We start from the raw sequence: 16968 nt of genomic DNA, 5'->3' as shown, positions 1-16968 counted from the left end.
CCACGCACCCCAAGCTTCCCTCCAGCCCCAGATACGCCAAGATCCCAGGAACAAGCCGGGAAGCATCCTTAACACATCTCCTCGGGCTGACCCCGCTCCAGAAACTCCCGAGATCCCATCACCTCCCAAGCACTGCAATGCAGCAGCCACTGCCCGGGGCCGAGGGTCCCCCACCACCGCCTGCCCACAGCACCCCCATGCTCCTACCTCACCCTCCGGTCTGCCCGGAACTTCAGCATGATGCCAAGGGCCCTCCCAGCTCAGCGCCGGCTCCCGGCTCCCGGCATGGCCGCGGTGGGCACACTGTGCCACGGGCACGCTCATGCCATGGTGACACCGGCCCCACACGGGGATGCTGTCAGCGACCGAAGGCTCTCCCTGTCCTCTCCCGGTTGTCCCGGTGCCCCCCTCGGGCTCTGCGCTGTGGCCTCGGTGCCGGGAGCTCCGGTGCGGCCGGGGCTGGCGAGCCCCCAGTGTGCGGCAGCGATGGGGACAGCAGCTCCCGCTCGCAGAGGAGAAGCGAAGGGCAGCGCGGCGCTCGCCGCCTCCCCCAGCTCAGGTGCGGAGCCAGGGAGCAGCAGCCAGGGATGGATGGGGCAGCACCGGGGGGCTGCCGGGCCCCCCACCCCGTAGGGCAGCGGTGCAAGGGGGGGGATGTCAGGGCGGCGAGGCAGCCGCGATGAGATGAGCGCTGTCGCTGCCCTGGATTCACCGCCTGCATCCCTTCCCCCTGCTGCTGTCCCCAAACCATCCTCATCCCCCCCTCCCCTTCCGCGCTGCTGCCTCTTCCGCAGGTCACGGCATGGGAAGCGGGATGGGAGCGGGCACGGAGCAAGCAGGAGGGTGGCACCACACAGGGTATTCACCAACAACCCCTTCAGCACCCCCAAAAGTCCGGGGAGCCCTTCACACCCTGCAGGAGGAGAGTGGGGAGGAGCAGGATGGGGGTGACCCACCCTCCGAATGGGCACGGCACTTGGGAAAGCGAATGCAAATACATCAGGGCTGTTAGGATAATGCCGAGGGAAGGAGGGAGGGAGGGGGAAAGGCAGCGCTGACAATTCAAAGCTCCAAAGAAGGAAGCGGAGCACGCAGAGCCAGCTGGGCTCCATCACAGCACATCCCTGCTCCACCAGCACCCCCGGACCACCGTGGGACACGGCTCACCCGCGGGGCTGCCAGGCCTCTCCCAGCCCTGGAAACCAGCCCTGTCTGTCGGCTGGGCCAGCACCAGTGTCCAGCTCAGGGATGCTCCCACTGCTCCTCATCTGGCACAAATGGTCCCTGACAGGAGGGTGGTGAAAAGCAGCCAGGAATGGGAATCACAACCCCAGCATGGGCAGAGGGTCAGAGTCACAGACCTGTTTGTGTTGAAGGGACCTTAAAGCTCCTCCAGCTCCATCCCCTGCCATGGGATTCAAGCCATTCCCCTTGGCCTGTCCCTACAGGCCCTTGTTCCAAGTCCCTCTCCAGGTTTCCTGCAGCCCCTTTAGCTGCTCTCAGGTCTCTCCTATGGAGCCAGGCTGAGGGAGCTGGGCTTGTTCAGCCTGGAGAAAAGAAGGCTCCAGTGACACCTTAGAGCAGCTCCAGTGCCTAAAGGGGGATGTGCCAACCAACAGCATCACTGCTCCCAAACCAGCTGAATCCACTGCTTTAGGGCACCCTGGGCCAGAGCTGCCCTGCACACATGCAGGAGCCGAGCAGTGCCATTCCTGCTCTTGTTGCAGGTGCACTGTTAGCAACCAACCACGCAGGGACCCACCACAAACCGGGCAGCACCAGCCTCAGTTTACCCCTGTCAACCCCACCAGCACTGGCTCGTCCCCATGCCCCAGCAGCAGCAACTCACCCGCTCCTCACTCAGCCACCGCCACCCTCTGCAGTGAAGCAGATGGGGATCAAGGTCCCCCAACGGCCGCAGGCACGTGGCAGCCTTCAGCTCTGTGACAAAGCTGATGCTCACCCGCCACGGAGGAAGAGGAGCAGCCAACCGAAGAGCTGTGGCCCCTTTTGGGGATGGCAGCCTTGGGAACGGTGAGGCAGGAGCAGGGAAAGCTGCTCCTGGGTGTTCTGGAGCCTCAGCATCCTCCGCATCACGCCTAATGACACAGTCACTCCAATGGCACAGGGGGATGCACCAGGAGCCTTTATCCCAGCTCGGATAAAGCCTGGAGCAGGCTCCTTTCTCCATGCACCAGCTGGGCTATTTCACACTCATTAGTATGAGAGGGAGGGCAGGGCCATGGATCCTCCACGGCCCATGGAGCAGACACTGCAGGGCTCTGAGCAGCAGCTCAGGGATGAAGGGGCTCATCTGGACCTCCCGGGAGGGCTGTGGAGGAGAAAGCAGTGATTTTCCACAGGGAAAACATCAAAGACAAACCCTCTAAACCTCCTCTTGCTTTTTCATCGAGGTAAAGAGCAAGAGAAGGGAATAAATGCACCCACATCACCCTGCAGTGTGAGCAGGAGCTGCACTGGGTGCAGGAGGTTGAGCTGCTTTATATCTACTCTCCCTGCAGCTGGGGGTGTGAGAGCATTAACACCACCCAGCTGGGAAGAAGGTGAAATGGGGACAAGCAGGGAGCTGTTTCCCAGCAGCAGGGAAGCTCGGTGCACCCTGGATGCTGTGGGGCAAAGCACCGGTGGGTGCTGCCGCTGAGCAGGATGCTGGCTGCATCCCGACCTATCCTCATGGGGAAAGTGGGATGCTGGAACAAGCCCACTGAGCTCGGGGGGGTTCCTCTCCAGGAGCTGACAGCCAAGATCCCATCTTGTAAGGTGGATGCAGTCAAGCAGCCCTCAAAGACCCCCGGCCAGCATGTAACAGACATCAGCTAATGGGAACCATCCCTGCGCCGCGGCCATCCCCGGGGCGTCGGGGCTGTTATCTGGCGGCTGTGAGCAGGAGGAGGGGAGGTGCAGCTCAGGGCCTGCCAAGCCCCAGATCCAGAGCAGAGCAGCCGGACAGGGGGATACAGGGAAGCCAACCCTGGGATGTTGGGCTCTGCCAGCCCAGGACCGTGACAGGAGCAAACGGTGCCTGTAACCCCCCCAAAACAACAGTGAACCCCCTCATCTGGAGGTGTTCCCCCTGTTCTCAGGGCCAGCATCCAGGCAGCTCCCAAGCAAGGGGCTCTGGTGGCCACCGGCCAAACACGCCCTGTGCTTGGCCTCCTTCCTCTGTTTTTCTATCCCTTTCTTCACCTCTCCCTCTCCTCTCCAGCCATATCCCTTTCCTCGGAGCAGAGCCCTTGGAAACCCCTTTTCTCCCAGTTAACTGCAGCGCTCAGCACCCACGGAAGGGATGTGGGGTTACCCCAGCACCCTGCAAGGAGAACATTCACCATCAGACGAGCAAGTGCAAATGCTGAGTCCTTGCAAAGGGAGCCTGAGGTGGAACAAAAGCATTATAATACACACATAAATCAGAACCCTGCACTCCTGGGGCTGCCCCATGCAGCACAGGGGGTGCAGGGGGCTTGGCTCAGCCCCATGGGACTGGAGCAGGATGTGTTCGAGATGCAATAGAGAACAAAATAAGGAATAAAGCCTCAATTCTGCAGGCGCAGCACGAGCGGGTCTGGCGGAGCCGCTGCAGCCAGGGGACATGTGCCAGCAGCAGGGCTGCTCCTCCGGCCCCAGCTCTCCATCCCTGGAGGCAAATGTGGGATGAAGAGCGGCACGGAGCCCCCTGTGCCTGGCTGGGCAGTGCCATGGGCTCATTGGAGCCGATGGCAGCCCTGGGAATCCCGGTGCCTGCCGGATCTGCAGCACTCTGAGAAGAAAGTGGGCACTCTAAAACCAGAGCTCCCTTTTCCTCCAGCCCATCCCCATTCCGGGACCAGCAGCCGGTTCTTCTCCATAAGCTCATCCCTGCCTTAATCCCGGCCCCGCCATCCAGCTGAGCAAGCGTTTCCGGCACCAAGGCCATGAGGAATGGGGCCAGGAGTCGGTGTATCCCTCTGTGCTAACAAACCCAGGCTCCAGCACCCAGCACAGCCAAGCAGCACACGCACCCCAGACCATGGTGCCTGGCTGCTGCAGGCAGTGAGCACCTCGGCCAGGCTTTACCCCTGCTCCTACAAGCACGCTGTCCATCAAGGCTTCCCATCAACGCTCTCCATCAACCCTATGAGTCCCACGGGATCCTTGCCAGGAGGGAAGGCACAAAACCCTGAGCTGGATCCAGCCGGGAAGCAGCCGGGCAAAGTCCTTGGCAAGGGCGGACGGCGGCTCCCGTGCACCCACAGCCCATGGGCAACGTCACCACCGTCACACAATCAGGAGCCGTGTCCCAGGCAGGGACATCCCAACCAAACAGGGTCCATAGGGAGGAGAACGGGAGCCGCAGCCGGAGCAGGATGGCCGGGAGCAGGGGGAAGTCCGGGGATTTCCAGAGAACAAAGCGGCTCTGGCAGCGGCAGGGCTGGAGGTGGGAGGGCTCCAGCTGGGCTTGGGAAAAGGCACAAAAAGCACCGGGAGTTTGTGTTTTATCTCCCCGGCAACCCCGGCTCTGTCACAGGCCTCGGCCAAAACGCGTTGGTGGAGAGCTTGGGGCAGGCGCAGCAGCATCCCATATGCGTGGGGTGACATCTGGGGAGCGTCACAGCCATGCAATGGGGTGGCCCAGGACCCACGGCAGAGCCGGTGACAGCCCCGGCAGCACCGTGGCTTTGCTTTAACCGCGTCACTCCATCATCCTTCCTTAGGGACTGAGCCCAAACCCCATGTGCACCGGATCACCGGGCTCCCCAAGCCACCATGGGATGGGGCAGACCCACATCAGCTGGCTCAAGACATCAAGGGCATTTATCAGATCAGGATGTGATCCTTCAGCCTCTCCCCCTGCACTCCACAGCCTCCCACTGATCTGGAACCACTATGGGGCTGCAGAGCTTCCCCCTTCCCTTGGCCCAGCTGTGGCCAAAACCCAGCCTGAGGGTATTGGGGCGCCTGGCCAGCTGTGATACCCCAATAAAGGGGATCCACTAATGCAGCCTCCACGCCACAAGCCGGCCCCAGACCCGGCTGCTTTAAACCTCACTAAGCTCTTTAAGAAACCACTTCCAGCGGGCAGAAATACCTGTCCCAAGCAATCAGTGGAGCTTGGCATCAAAACAAACCCGGCCCCAACCAGGTCAGGTCAGGAGCCGGGATTATGGCAGCGGCGCTGGCGAAATCCTACTGGAACAAATCCCCAGCACCTGCTTAACCCATCACCACGATAATCCCAGCGGCACCCGACGCCTTCCGTGCTCCGCATCCAGCGCCGTGCCCAGCACCCGCCTGCTCTCGGTCCCCGGTGGCTGCAGACAATGGCCCACGTGTGCCACGGCCGCACGCAAGCACTCACCCGTCGGTCCACGGCGCTGGCCAAGCCCGAGGCTCTCCCGCAGCCGCCGGGGTGGATGTTTCCTCCCGAGCCCATGGACACCGTCATTGGTATCAATCATTAACAGCCCCGGCGGCTGCCGGCGGCTTTAACCCCCTCGGGGCCGGCACGGACAAGCATCTTGTGCTTGTGTCGATAAAGCCTCTGTACCAGCACCGCAGCACATGGGGACACTGCAGGGATGCCGAGGGGTGTCCGTGGACATCCACACCCCACAGAGACCCCATTCCCGCAGCACATCAGGTCTCTACGCACCCCAACCTGCTCCCTCGGCAGCATGGACCCCAGAAGGGATACCCCATGCACTGTATCCTGCTTCTTCATGCAACCAAGGACCAGAGCTCAGATCAGTGGGAGCTGCAGGAGACCCTGCTCTCCCCATCCCCGGGGTAGCAGCAGCATCCATGCCAAGGGTTGAGCCTCACAGCCCTCTGCCCCCTGAGGAGTGGGGCAGGAGGCACCTCCATCTGTGCCTCAGTGCTGGTGCTGGGATCCCTCAGCTCAGGGGTCTCTGAGCTCTCTCTCACGCAGCTTTTCCAAGGAATATCAATGGCTGTAACGTTACCCATCATGTTTACAACCCAGCCGCAGCTCTTGGCTCCCGGGGCTGCTGCTCAGCTCGCTCTCGATGCTGCCAGCACCCTGATGCCAGGGTCCCCTGCACGCTGCTGTACCCCTGCGACTGTGCACATCCCCATGGAGAGGGGGATGGAGCAGGAACAGAGGCTGTTCCGATGCCTGAGGTCTGGGATGTGGAGGGACAGATGTCCCCATCACCCCCCTGCCTCTTGCTGTGTTACCCAACCCACAGAGAGGTTGAATGATTAACCTCCGGCTGTGCCATAGCCTGGAGCCAGCAGAGCCCTGCTCTGCCTCTGCACAGCCCCAAGCACAATGGAAGCAAATCCCTGTGTGTGTCCGTCCCACCCCCCGTCCCCAAACCCCTTTGGTGTCACCATCGCCACTGCCCCATTCCAGGCTGCATCTCCCTGCAAACGCAGAGGGACATGGAAGGGGCTCATTCCCCATCCCCATCCCAGCTCCCATGGTCTCCCTGGCTCTGGAGGTACTCACAGCCCACAACACCCGCTGTCACCGCAGCATTCAGGCACCGATCCGCAGGGAATTTCGCCCTCTCCAGCCCCAGCTGCGGCCCCGGGAGCGGCCGGGCTGCGAGTGCTCCTAAATAACCTCGGACAACATCTGCACAGCACCACCCTGCGCGGCCGGGAGCAGAAAGCTGCTGCGGGATGGTTTCAATCATGATACGAGACCATCAAATGGCTAAAGAATCCCACAGATGGGAATGAGCTGTGGATCACTGCAGGCGCGGCGGCTGATCAGACCCGCTGCCAGCAGGAGGGCTCGGCTCCCTGTGCCCATGGTGGATACAGCCACAGCTTCTGGATTTCCCATTCCCCACATCCATTCAGGACATGAAGCCACAAGCAAACAGCCGGAGTTGGGAGCACGTGGAGGGCACAGGGCCCAGAGCAGGGAGCAGTGATGCTGGGTGCTGTTGTTAAGCTTCCCCCTGCTCTTGGGGTTCTGCTCCTATTCCCACTCACTGAGCCCACCGGAATAGGGACTGGGGTGAGCCTCAGCCTGGGCTCCATCAGCTGTTGTGCTGCTCCCTGTGGAGGCTTTTGCCTGTTTTTATCCAAATCACCCATTTTCTGCTCTCACTCGGGTGCTTTAACAAACAGATGCGCTCATAGGGATGAGAAGTGGTAACAGCAGCACCCCAGGGTGCAGGGGGCACAGCACGGCACATGGCAAACACCAACACAGCACCAGTGCCACCACAGTATCCGCACTGGGGTTCAGCAGGGTAGGGGCCTGCAGCAGCTCCGGCTCTGCCCCAGCTCATGGTGAGCTCCTGGGCTGACCTCCCGCAGTCAAGTCCCGACTCATTCGGCACATTCCTGGCATAGCCGGCTGTGCCGCGCGGTGCCGGCACGGAGCCCCACGCCTGTCGGAGCGCCGAGGCTGGGCTGGTGCCAGCAGCACGCTCATGGCTCATGGCTCCTGCAGCCCAGGGCTCCCTCAGGGCCTGATGTGCCCATCAGGATCTATCCCTGGGCAGGAGCAGCCTGGCTCTGCCTCCTGTGCCGCAATGGAGCTGGTCCAGGTGGTGGGTCACCATCGCAGGCAGCCCATCATCCTCCCCAGCACCCCAGCTCCTGTCCCAGTTGCCTTCCCCGGGCTGTGCCACACGTCCCTTACGTTGGCACGGGTGTGATGGAGGTATATGGGGTAACACTCCCATTTTTAGATCTGTTCCTGTACCTCCGCAGGCCTCGGAACAGCTTGTAACCGAGCTGTGATGCAACAGCGCGCGCATCCCGGTTGTGCAAGTGCCTTGCACTGATTCGCTCCCGAGTGGCCAAGGTTCTCTCACTCTCGGGTCCACAGCCCCAGGAGCAGCCCATGATGACGGTGTGGGTGCAATGGGGCACCCAAGTGCTCCCAAAAGTGCTCCCAAGTGCCTGAGAAGAGCCAATGGTGGGGATCTGCCATGGGCAGGAGCTGAGCCTGGCACCCATGGGTGCCTCCAACTCTGACAGTGCCAGAGCCACCAGCCTCCATGTACAGAGTGGGAACCCCAACACACCTGAGGAGGACACAACCCAGGAGACCTGGAGGCTCTGGTCTCCAGCACAACCATCCTGAGACACAGCCCCCGAGGGGCACATCCTGTACCCCCCAGCAGCTCATGTTCCCCATATCCCACCATTCACCTCTTCCAACAACCATTATAGGTTCAACCCAACCATAAGCACCAGTGCCAGGATGGGTGCAGCGATGCCCTTGCTGCCCTTGGATGGGACAACCCCGCTGTTATTGCTATCCCCAACCCACCACACCCTGGTGTGGCAGGGCTGGGGCACCTGGGGACAGCTTCCCAGTGAATCACTGGTTGTTCCCAGCTTCCCAGCTGCGTCCCAATTAGTGCACGAAGCCAACAACAGCCCCGAGGGGCAGCTGCAAGGGGAAAGCAAGGAATTTGCTGGGGGAAAAGCAGGGCTCAGTAGTGGCATCGGCTCAGCAGAACGAGACCTTCCCCTGAATGGAGTTTAGTCACTGTGGGATGCTTCCAATTGGAAACCAGGACAGTTCCAGGCTGAGTGCACGCCAGCCTTTCACTTCCCAGAAATCCCATTTGCAAATGAGCCAGTTGCCAGTTCCCCTTTCTCCCCCAGCGTCACGTAAACAAGTATCACCCCATCATCCCGATGGGGAGATGCAGCCATCGGGCTCCGGTTGCAGCACAGCCCATCCCTGCTTCCTCTGGCCCTGCATCCACAGCACTGCCTGGGGAGGGAAGCTGAGGATGGGATTCCTGAGCCTGACAAAGCTGGAGCTGGGTCATTCCCAGCCTGACGAGGTCCCTTAGCGATGGCTTTGGGGTGGTGGCACAGCCCTTTGCAGCTGCCTGCAGTGTGCCCCAAGGATGCTCATTGAGGGGAGCAAGCACAGTGTCTGCCCTCCATCAGGAACTGGTTTGCTCGGCTCTGTGAAGAGCCAGAGGCTTGTGCTGTTTCCAGAAGGCAGAGATGGGGCAATACATGTGGGAAGAGCAGTTGGGTGCTGGAGAGGTGGGAGATCCCTTTGCCATGTGCCTGCAGCATGATGGCTGTGGCCTTCTTGTGGGTGTGGGTCAGGGGAGGATGCTCCACATCCACCGGTGTCTCCAGTTCAATCTAGCCCAGAGGATGCAGGGAATCAAAGCAACAGCCAAGGGAACGTGGTCACAAACCTCAGCTCCTTAGGGAACCAGGGAGTGGAAAGAAGCCAGCCATGCCCTTGACTTGCCCTCATGTGTCCTCCCGCTCCATGCATCTCCCTGCCCCAGCAGGATGGAGCAGGCACCACATGGGGCCCGCAGAGGGGACATCCCTGCTCTGTGCCATGCTGGGCATCACCAGAAGCTGTAGAAGGTCCCTCCTTGTCACAGGGTTAATGAGTAGCCCTGCAGAACATGAAGGAGAGGCCACTGGGAGCAGGGACCAGTTCAGAGCCTGGTGCTTCCCCCACTGTCACTGGAGGGAGAGGGGAGGAAGAAGTGGGATGGTGCCAGGATCAGGCTCAGCCATGAACACACTGCTAGGGGGGGAGATCACCTCATCCCCCAGTATCCCTGAGAGCAACGGGATGGAAACCACAGTGAACCCACACTGCAGACCAGAGATCTACAACAGCCACACACTGCTGCCAGACAGGGATGCTGGGGCATCCTCCAACACTGGCAGGACACCGGTACCATCATCCCAGCAGTCTGGGTGGGAGGGTCTAGGGAGGAAGGGGCTTTTCCAGGCTTCAGGAAAGCCCAGGGAGGCACAGCAGGGTAAGCAGAGGGTCGCTCTAAAACAGCCTTCCTTAAAACATCCCTTTAAACAGTACAAAGCGGGTGAGCACCTGGGTCTCTCCACTGGGAAGAGAGGCAACTTTAAGCAGCACTTCCAGGAGATTGCAGCGTTATTCCCAGCCAAGGGCAGGGACAGCAGCTCCCCCAGGCTTTAGAGCCAGTCCGGAGCAGGGGGCACAGGCACAGCCCCTGCCGGCCATGGACCAGGAGGGCAGGATCCCACCAAGCATCCCGGCTTTGGAGCGGGTGGGCAGGATCCCAGCGCACATCCCTGCTTCCCTGGCAGCACTGGAAGCAGCAGCGCGCTGTGTGTACGCCCCGGGTGCCTCTGCCCCACTCCCGGCTCTGCCAGCCTTATCTCGCTGCCACACCTTCCATTGAGCTCCATAGAGGAGTTTAACCCCTGGAGAGCGCAGCCAGGCTTTCCCGTGCCTGTGCCCGGTGGGATGCGCTGCCCATCCCTGCCCATGGTGCGAACATCTCCCCCCACACTGATGGCCAGGGCTGTATCCACGGGCACAACCACCCTCCCTACACCCCTCTACCCCATCCATGGCTCTGCAGCCCCCTTCCAGCACAGCCCAGCCCTCTGGATGCCCTGGCACGGTGCAGACCCCTCCATCTCCATCCCTTTGGCTCCAGCGCTGGGGGCTCTTCCTCCATCCCCCTGCTCCTTCCTTACCCCCAGCACAGCACCCACTCCCGGCTCTCCCTCCCTGCTCACCGGGTGCTCGAGGGCAGTGGGCTCGGAGCCGAGGTGGGAGCTGATGGGAAAGGGGGAGAAGCGCCGGTGACCTCCGGGAGCCGCCACGTCCGATAAGCGAGGTCTGAAACCTGAAGCTGGAGGTTGGCTCCTTCCTATATAAACAGGCGCTGAGCACACACACACACATCCACACCCCGCTCCACGTCATTCCCACTGCTCCCGGCCACACCAGGCACCTTCCAGCCCTGCGCTGCGATAGCCACAGCACCGGCCACCCCTGCCAGAGACCCCCCGACACCAGCCCTGGACCCCAGTGTGCTCAATGGACACTGGGTTATGCTGTGATCCAAATGGGATTTTAATGCTTTGGACAGGTCTGCTTCCCGGTGCTTTGGGAATGGGGCTGGGACCCACCAGTGGGCAGCACTGGTGCTTAACCCAGCAATATGGGAGAGGCAAATAGTGCATGTTTAACCTTATAAAACAGCCCAAAGGGACTCAGCACCGTGCTGGATCGGCTGATGGGGGGTCTGCTGGCACTGGTGTGTGACTCAGGGTGATGGGTGCCACTCACCAGCCCTGCTGAACCATACCATGGCCACCACTGTGGCCAATAGCCAGAACGCGGCTGCACTGTGGCACCACGGGACTTCCTTGTGCAGGATGAAACAACCCAGGAACACAAAACCCTGCCTTGTTTTCCTCTGTTCTTCAGGCTCACCAGCAGCCCAGAACCGGGGCAGCCACATACCATCGGTGAGGCTGGGCTGTGCTTGCTTCACCCCTGCTCCAGCCTGCGGGGCGAGCGGGGATGCTCCCAGGCATTGCCCATGGGAAAGGGGAGGGAGCCCCAAAACTGCTTCGCTGGGTAGGGGTGAAACAACTCCATAGCATGGAGAGGGTGGGCACATCTATGGGGCCCTCTCCATCATGCAGCATCCATCCGTCTATCCATCCTTCTGTCCATCTGTCCACCCATGCACCCATGCACCCATCCATCCATCCATCCATTCATCCACCCATCCATCCACCGGGGGTGCCGCAGTGGCAGCGCTGGGAGCCAGCTCCCCGCCCTGGTTGCACAAGTGGCCCCAAGGCGCTGCCGGGCTGTGCACAAACAATAACAGCCTGTTTATGAGCAGGCAGCGCCCCATTCACCTGCATCCACAGTGCTCACTGCCTGATCCCAGGCAGGAACAGTGCGAGACGTGTCCATCCCCATAGACCCCATTGAAACCCGCTGCACTGGGCCCTTCCCAGGCACCAGCACTGTGGGTCCATCCCCCATGCAGCATCCTGTAGAAGTACTTTGGAAGAGCAAATTTGCCTTTGGAGTGCCTGGACTGACTGGGTGCGATGGGGATGAGATGGCCTCGGGCAGGGATTTCCTCCCCAGGGTCATCACAAGGGACTTTGGTCCCACAGCGGGTCCTCCTGCCCCACTGGGACAGCACCCACTGTGCCCTACAAGCAGCCCTGGCTCTGGGCAGCACCAGTGTCTTCCCACTCTGGCTCCTCTGGTGGACATCAATGTGGCCTAGCAGCACCCAAAATAGTCTTCTTCCAGCAGACCATAAATCCCTTGGGAATGAAGCAGAGACCATCAGCAAGGCCCAGGGCTCCTGCTGGTGGAGACTCAGGTATTGAATATACCCCTTCTACTGGAACAGCCAGATGAGCCCAGGGTTATCCTGGCCAAAAACCAGGGGGGTTGTGCATTCTTTAGCTTAAAGAGGAGCAAAAGCTGTTCCCAGCCCTGGTTTCTGCACCATCCATGCACCAAAAGGTGCCTCCTCCATCCCCCCATGCAGCAGAGCAGCCACAGGGGGGGACCCCACACCCGTGGCACCCCCATTGAGCCCTGCACTGCATCCCTGCAGCCGCAGTGCTGGGACATGGAGCATCGCTCCCCAGCAACAACAACCCGCGCCTGAACCCAAGGTCCTGCTTATCAGCAGCACAAGCATGTCTGGTGATAAGCCCAGGGATAAGATAAGGCCCCTGCAGCCTCGCTGCTATCACAAGCCCTTCCTCCGGCGCTGTACCCCAAGGCTGAGGGGTGCTGAACCCACAAACACCCCCTTAGCAGCACACAAGCAGCCTCTCACCTCGATGGGCTTAAAGATTCATCACATTCCCACTCCAAGCATCACCTCTTGTTTATGAATCACTCAATCCGCTTGATATGGAGGGGTGGGAGAGAGAAATAAGCATGGACCCCCCCAGACCTCCCAGCAGAGCATCGTTTGTCAGTGGAAGCCTGGCAGGGGAGGGATGAGGCACACGCAGTGCATGAGGCTGGCAATAAAGCTGGAATCGCTGATGATCGCTGCTCAACCGACCTGAAAGCAGAGCTGCTGCTGCCGAGAACAGCCCCACAGGCCCTGAGCAGGGCACAGGGCTTCACCCGGGGCTGGCACCCACCTGAGCCTTCCTCGCAGCGCTCCTCCTCCTCCTCCTCGCTGCCCCCCATTCATCTCCCTGCTTGCAGTGCCAGGAAGCAGGGGCTGAGCATCCCCCTTGGGCTCAGCATCCCACAGCCCCAGGCAGGAGGATGCAAACCAACACCGAGGAGGCGAAAGCAGCTCCTGGGGACACCCCAAACAATGGGGGCTCAGCCCTGTTTCCTCCTTCCCACTCAACTCAACCATGCCTGGGCAAGGCGAGGGGAGGGGATAGGGTGCTTGGAATGCGTGGTCCCATTCCCAATCCTACACACGGGATCTGCCAGTGTGTGGGCACCCCCAGCTCCAGCAGAGCCGGCCTGGCTTTCAAAGAGGAGGATTAGGGGAAAATAAAAGACCAAAACAACCTCCCCCCCTTCTCCACGCATGTTTGCTTCCCAGCATCCGTGCCAGGCTATAAATACCCAGCACTCTCCGTTCCGACTGCAGGGTGGCAGGATTTAAATGGGATCGGAGGGAAACAGCGCTGCAGGGTTTGAGGGATGCTGCGCAAGGATGGGGTGGCTCTTCCCTGGGGCAATGTGGGAGCAGGGAATGAAGATGGGCAAGAGGTTGGGCAAGCTGGACCCTGTCAACGGTGGCCATTCCAGTGGGACGGGCAGAAGAGATCCACAAGGAGCCCTGGAGGCAGTGGGGTAGATGCCAGGAGGGAATGAAAGGCTGCACTGGTAGGAGCTGGGGCAGGCTGCCAGGCACGTGCCACCTCCCAGTGCCCCCAGTGCCACCCACTGGGAGCACTGGGAGAGGGGCAAGTGCAGAGCAGCCCCCTCTGTCCGGACATCCAGCCCTGGATCTGTCCATGGATCCAACACTGAGCCCCCCAGCACCCTGCAGGGATGGGGGTCTGGGTGTGATGCTGGGGGGGCTGCAGGGAGCAGCCGGGATCAGGGGAAGCCCTTCCAAGTGCAATCCCTGCCGCGGGATTGCTGCCTCATTAGAGAGCAATTAGAGACTAATTATGGGATGGTAACACCCAAACCCCATCAGGAAATGGGACTGTGGGTGTCAGATAGAGCACGCGTGCTCCGGCGCACCCCACACATCGGGGACGGACACGTCAGAGGGAGGAACCTGCTCACCGAAGGAACCTGCTGGCACCGTGCCTCAGTTTCCCCATTGTTGGGAGCTCCCTGCCTCTCCACAGAGCCATTGATACAGCCCAAGCTTGGATGTCCTCCCCTGCAGCCCCCCTGGCACCCCAAAAGCAGCAGCATTGGCTCTGCCTGGGTGAGGAGCATCCCACTATCCTCATCCCTCCATCTCTGTACCATCAGCCACATCCCAACATCCCCTCCTCACCCCAGTTGCCACTGAGCCCATTCCCATGGGATTGGGAACTGGGGTCCGTGCTGCTCTGCTGCCCACAAGCATCCTGCTGGAAGCTGGAGGAGCCCCAAGAGCTCCGAGCCACCCCAAACCCCTGCAGCATGTGCCCATTCCAACTCCTAACATCAGGTGAACTTTAACTGCACCAATAACATCCCTGTTGGCTCCCACCTTATCCATGGTGATATCCACATACAGGGTATCCACAGCCCACAGAGGCCACCAGCCCCCCCAGTGTGCCAAGGACACTGGGGAAGGGGACAGGTAGGAGCTGGACCCTCTGCCCCATCACCCTGAGGCACTGCAGGGACACGGAGCCTCCTGTGACAGCAGCAGGCACAAGGTCACAGCAAGAACGGATCGCAGCTGGCAGGGAGATGTGGGGAGGATGAGGATGGGATGCGAAGCAGCAGCACTGACGGCTGGTGAAGGGCCTGGCATCTCCGGGCACAAGGGGAAGAGATAGGAAACGAGCTCTTCCTTCCCTCTGGGAACTCATCACAGCAATTCCAAGTGAGTGTTGGAGCCCAGCGGCCCTGGAGTTTGCTCTCGGAATCCTCATCTCCCTGACAAGAGAGCAGCCGGCAGCCAGAGCCGGAGCTCTGGGAAAGGTCACTGCGTTTGCACATCCACAAAACAGGCATTTAGAGGAGAACAGGGAAGGAAAACATGCCCCATGCTCACACAGTGGCGCCGGTGGAACAGATGGCAAAGGAGATGGGAGCATCAGCCCAGGGTCCCCCCAGCACCCCAGATTTAGCAGGTTGGAACCATGCAATTGCATTTAGAATCATCAAACACAGGCGAAAGCAGCAGGTTTCTACCTCCTGATGTTTTCCCCCTTTCTGGGCCCTGAGGGTGCAGCCTCGTGGTTAAATTCTCTGCAAGAATAAAGGCAAGAAAAGGAGTTTCGGTGTAGGAAGCTCATCAAGCAGATGAACACCCTGCAAGGGTTGGGGGGGACAACAGAGCCAAGCCCCTCTGTGCTGCAGGGCCCCCGGGGTGCGGGTCCCTGTGCAGCATCACCAGCAGCATGGAACCGGCCCAGCAGGGCTGGTGAGTGCCGGGGCTGCCAGACTGGTCCTGGCTGTTCAGCCGCAGCACATCATCCGCTGTGTCCCCACCGTGTGGCAGAGGCCATCACCAGCCACAGGCCTGCTCCTAACGTGGCACTGGAAGGCCATTACCGGCCTCCAGGTCTTGGAGGCTCCATAGGGAAGGACAGCTCCTCACTGCCTGTCAGGCACCAGTGGCTCTGTGGTGGTGGCCGCGGCAGGAAGATGGATGTTGGAGATGCGGGAGGATGCAGGAAGATGCTCTCAGGACAAGGCACAATCCCACCTGCAGTCCCCAGCCCCAAGGGAAGGAGGATGAGAAGGGTGGTAGCTGGCAAAGGGAGACAACAGCAGCAGGACACGGCACAGTGGGATCAGGGATATGGAGCAGGGTGTCTGTATTAGGGTGGCTGTGAGGAGCGCCAGCATCACACAAAAGCCATCTCATTATCCCCTAATTAGTGCCTTGTCAGCTCCTGCAATTAACACCCATGCAAGTGGAAGCTGTTGAGGTAAACAGAGGGTTAGGAGCACCCTTGAGAGCAGGGGGGCCCTGGCAGGGTGCAGACCACCCATGAGCATGCACTAAGGAGCAGGGGACCCTGGTGCTGAGTACTGGGGGCCCAGGCTGCCCCCTGAGCCCCAGCGCTGGCCTGGATGCTGGCACCAAGCAGCACAGCAGTGGCAGGACCTGGTGGTGCTGGTGGCAATGCCTGCAGCATCCTAGGGCAATGGGGCATCACTCAGCACTGTGGCCAGGAGCAGCCGTGTTCCCAAGGAGGAGAGGTGCATCTCCTTTAGGAACATCAAAGGAAAACAACCACCAGGTCCTAAATAGCCTTTCTCCAACTGACCCAGAAACGTGGATCAGGAGCTGCCTCATCCCTTAATTGAGAACTTGGTGACTTTGAATCTTTAATAAAGAGCTTTGGTGGATGCATGGATTAAGGGCACAACCCGATTCCCTGTACACCGCAGCTGGAGCAGCCTCACCCGCAGCTCCCGTGTTGCAATAAGAACTGCAACCAAACGAGAGCAATGCCGGAAACCAGGAGAGCCCCGACCTGCCCCTACAGAAACAAACCATTCCCAGCTTGTTTTCCACCTTCAGACGTTGAAAGGAGTGGGAAGAGCTGGGGGAAAACAGGAGCCCTGCGTGCCCATCATCCCATCCGCGGGATGCCAGGGAAACCCAGGTGGGTTTGGAGACTGGCAGTGAGTGAAGCCCAATACCACACCATAGTGGGAAGGGGCTGCATGGAGCTGCCAGATCCCAGAGAGAAACAAGGATACTGGGGAGATGGCACATCCCTCGCTGTACTATTTCTGCCTGCTGCAGATCATTATGTTTCAAGCTAAGGAAAACAGAAGAGGGGGATGCTACTACAAATGTATGAGAGAGCAGCAGCGATGGAGCTGCTTCCCCCTCCAGCGAGCAAAGACAGGCAGGAGAAATCCCCATCCCAGCCCATTCCCAGGGGCAAAGATGGAGCAGGAACAACCCAAGACCTTGCCTGGCTGCTGAGGTGGCTTTGGGAGGGGGTTAAGCCCCACGCTACCCATCGGGGTTGGTGTTTGTGCCCAATGCCAGGCCTGGTGTGCACACACACATGCAGTCTTCCCATGGCAGCAGACAGGGTGATGCTGATGCA

General features: G+C 60.4%; 1 protein-coding gene across 8 annotated transcripts in view; it reads right to left on the bottom strand.

Moving 5' to 3' along the window:
* PLEKHA6 (pleckstrin homology domain containing A6) overlaps positions 1-16968 on the bottom strand; it is a 45686-nt gene that overhangs the window by 20271 nt on the left and 8447 nt on the right. The window contains exon 1 of one of the 8 annotated variants that reach the window (XM_034069986.1): positions 10489-10618. The exons of 6 other annotated variants lie outside the window; for them this stretch is intronic. Coding sequence is in view for 1 of the 2 variants with exons in the window: in XM_034069985.1 (XP_033925876.1) it covers positions 208-239 (32 nt within the window). In the remaining variant the exon portion in view is untranslated. Of the gene's footprint in view, positions 1-207; positions 686-10488; positions 10619-16968 lie in introns of those variants that run through there. One more of the 8 variants, XM_034069985.1, reaches the window with a different exon arrangement.

The sequence above is a fragment of the Melopsittacus undulatus genome, chromosome 16, assembly GCF_012275295.1.
Source record: "Melopsittacus undulatus isolate bMelUnd1 chromosome 16, bMelUnd1.mat.Z, whole genome shotgun sequence".
Lineage (NCBI taxonomy): Eukaryota > Metazoa > Chordata > Aves > Psittaciformes > Psittaculidae > Melopsittacus > Melopsittacus undulatus.
The sequence above is the reverse complement of the archived record's forward strand: the minus strand, read 5'-3'. Positions and strand labels throughout refer to the sequence as shown.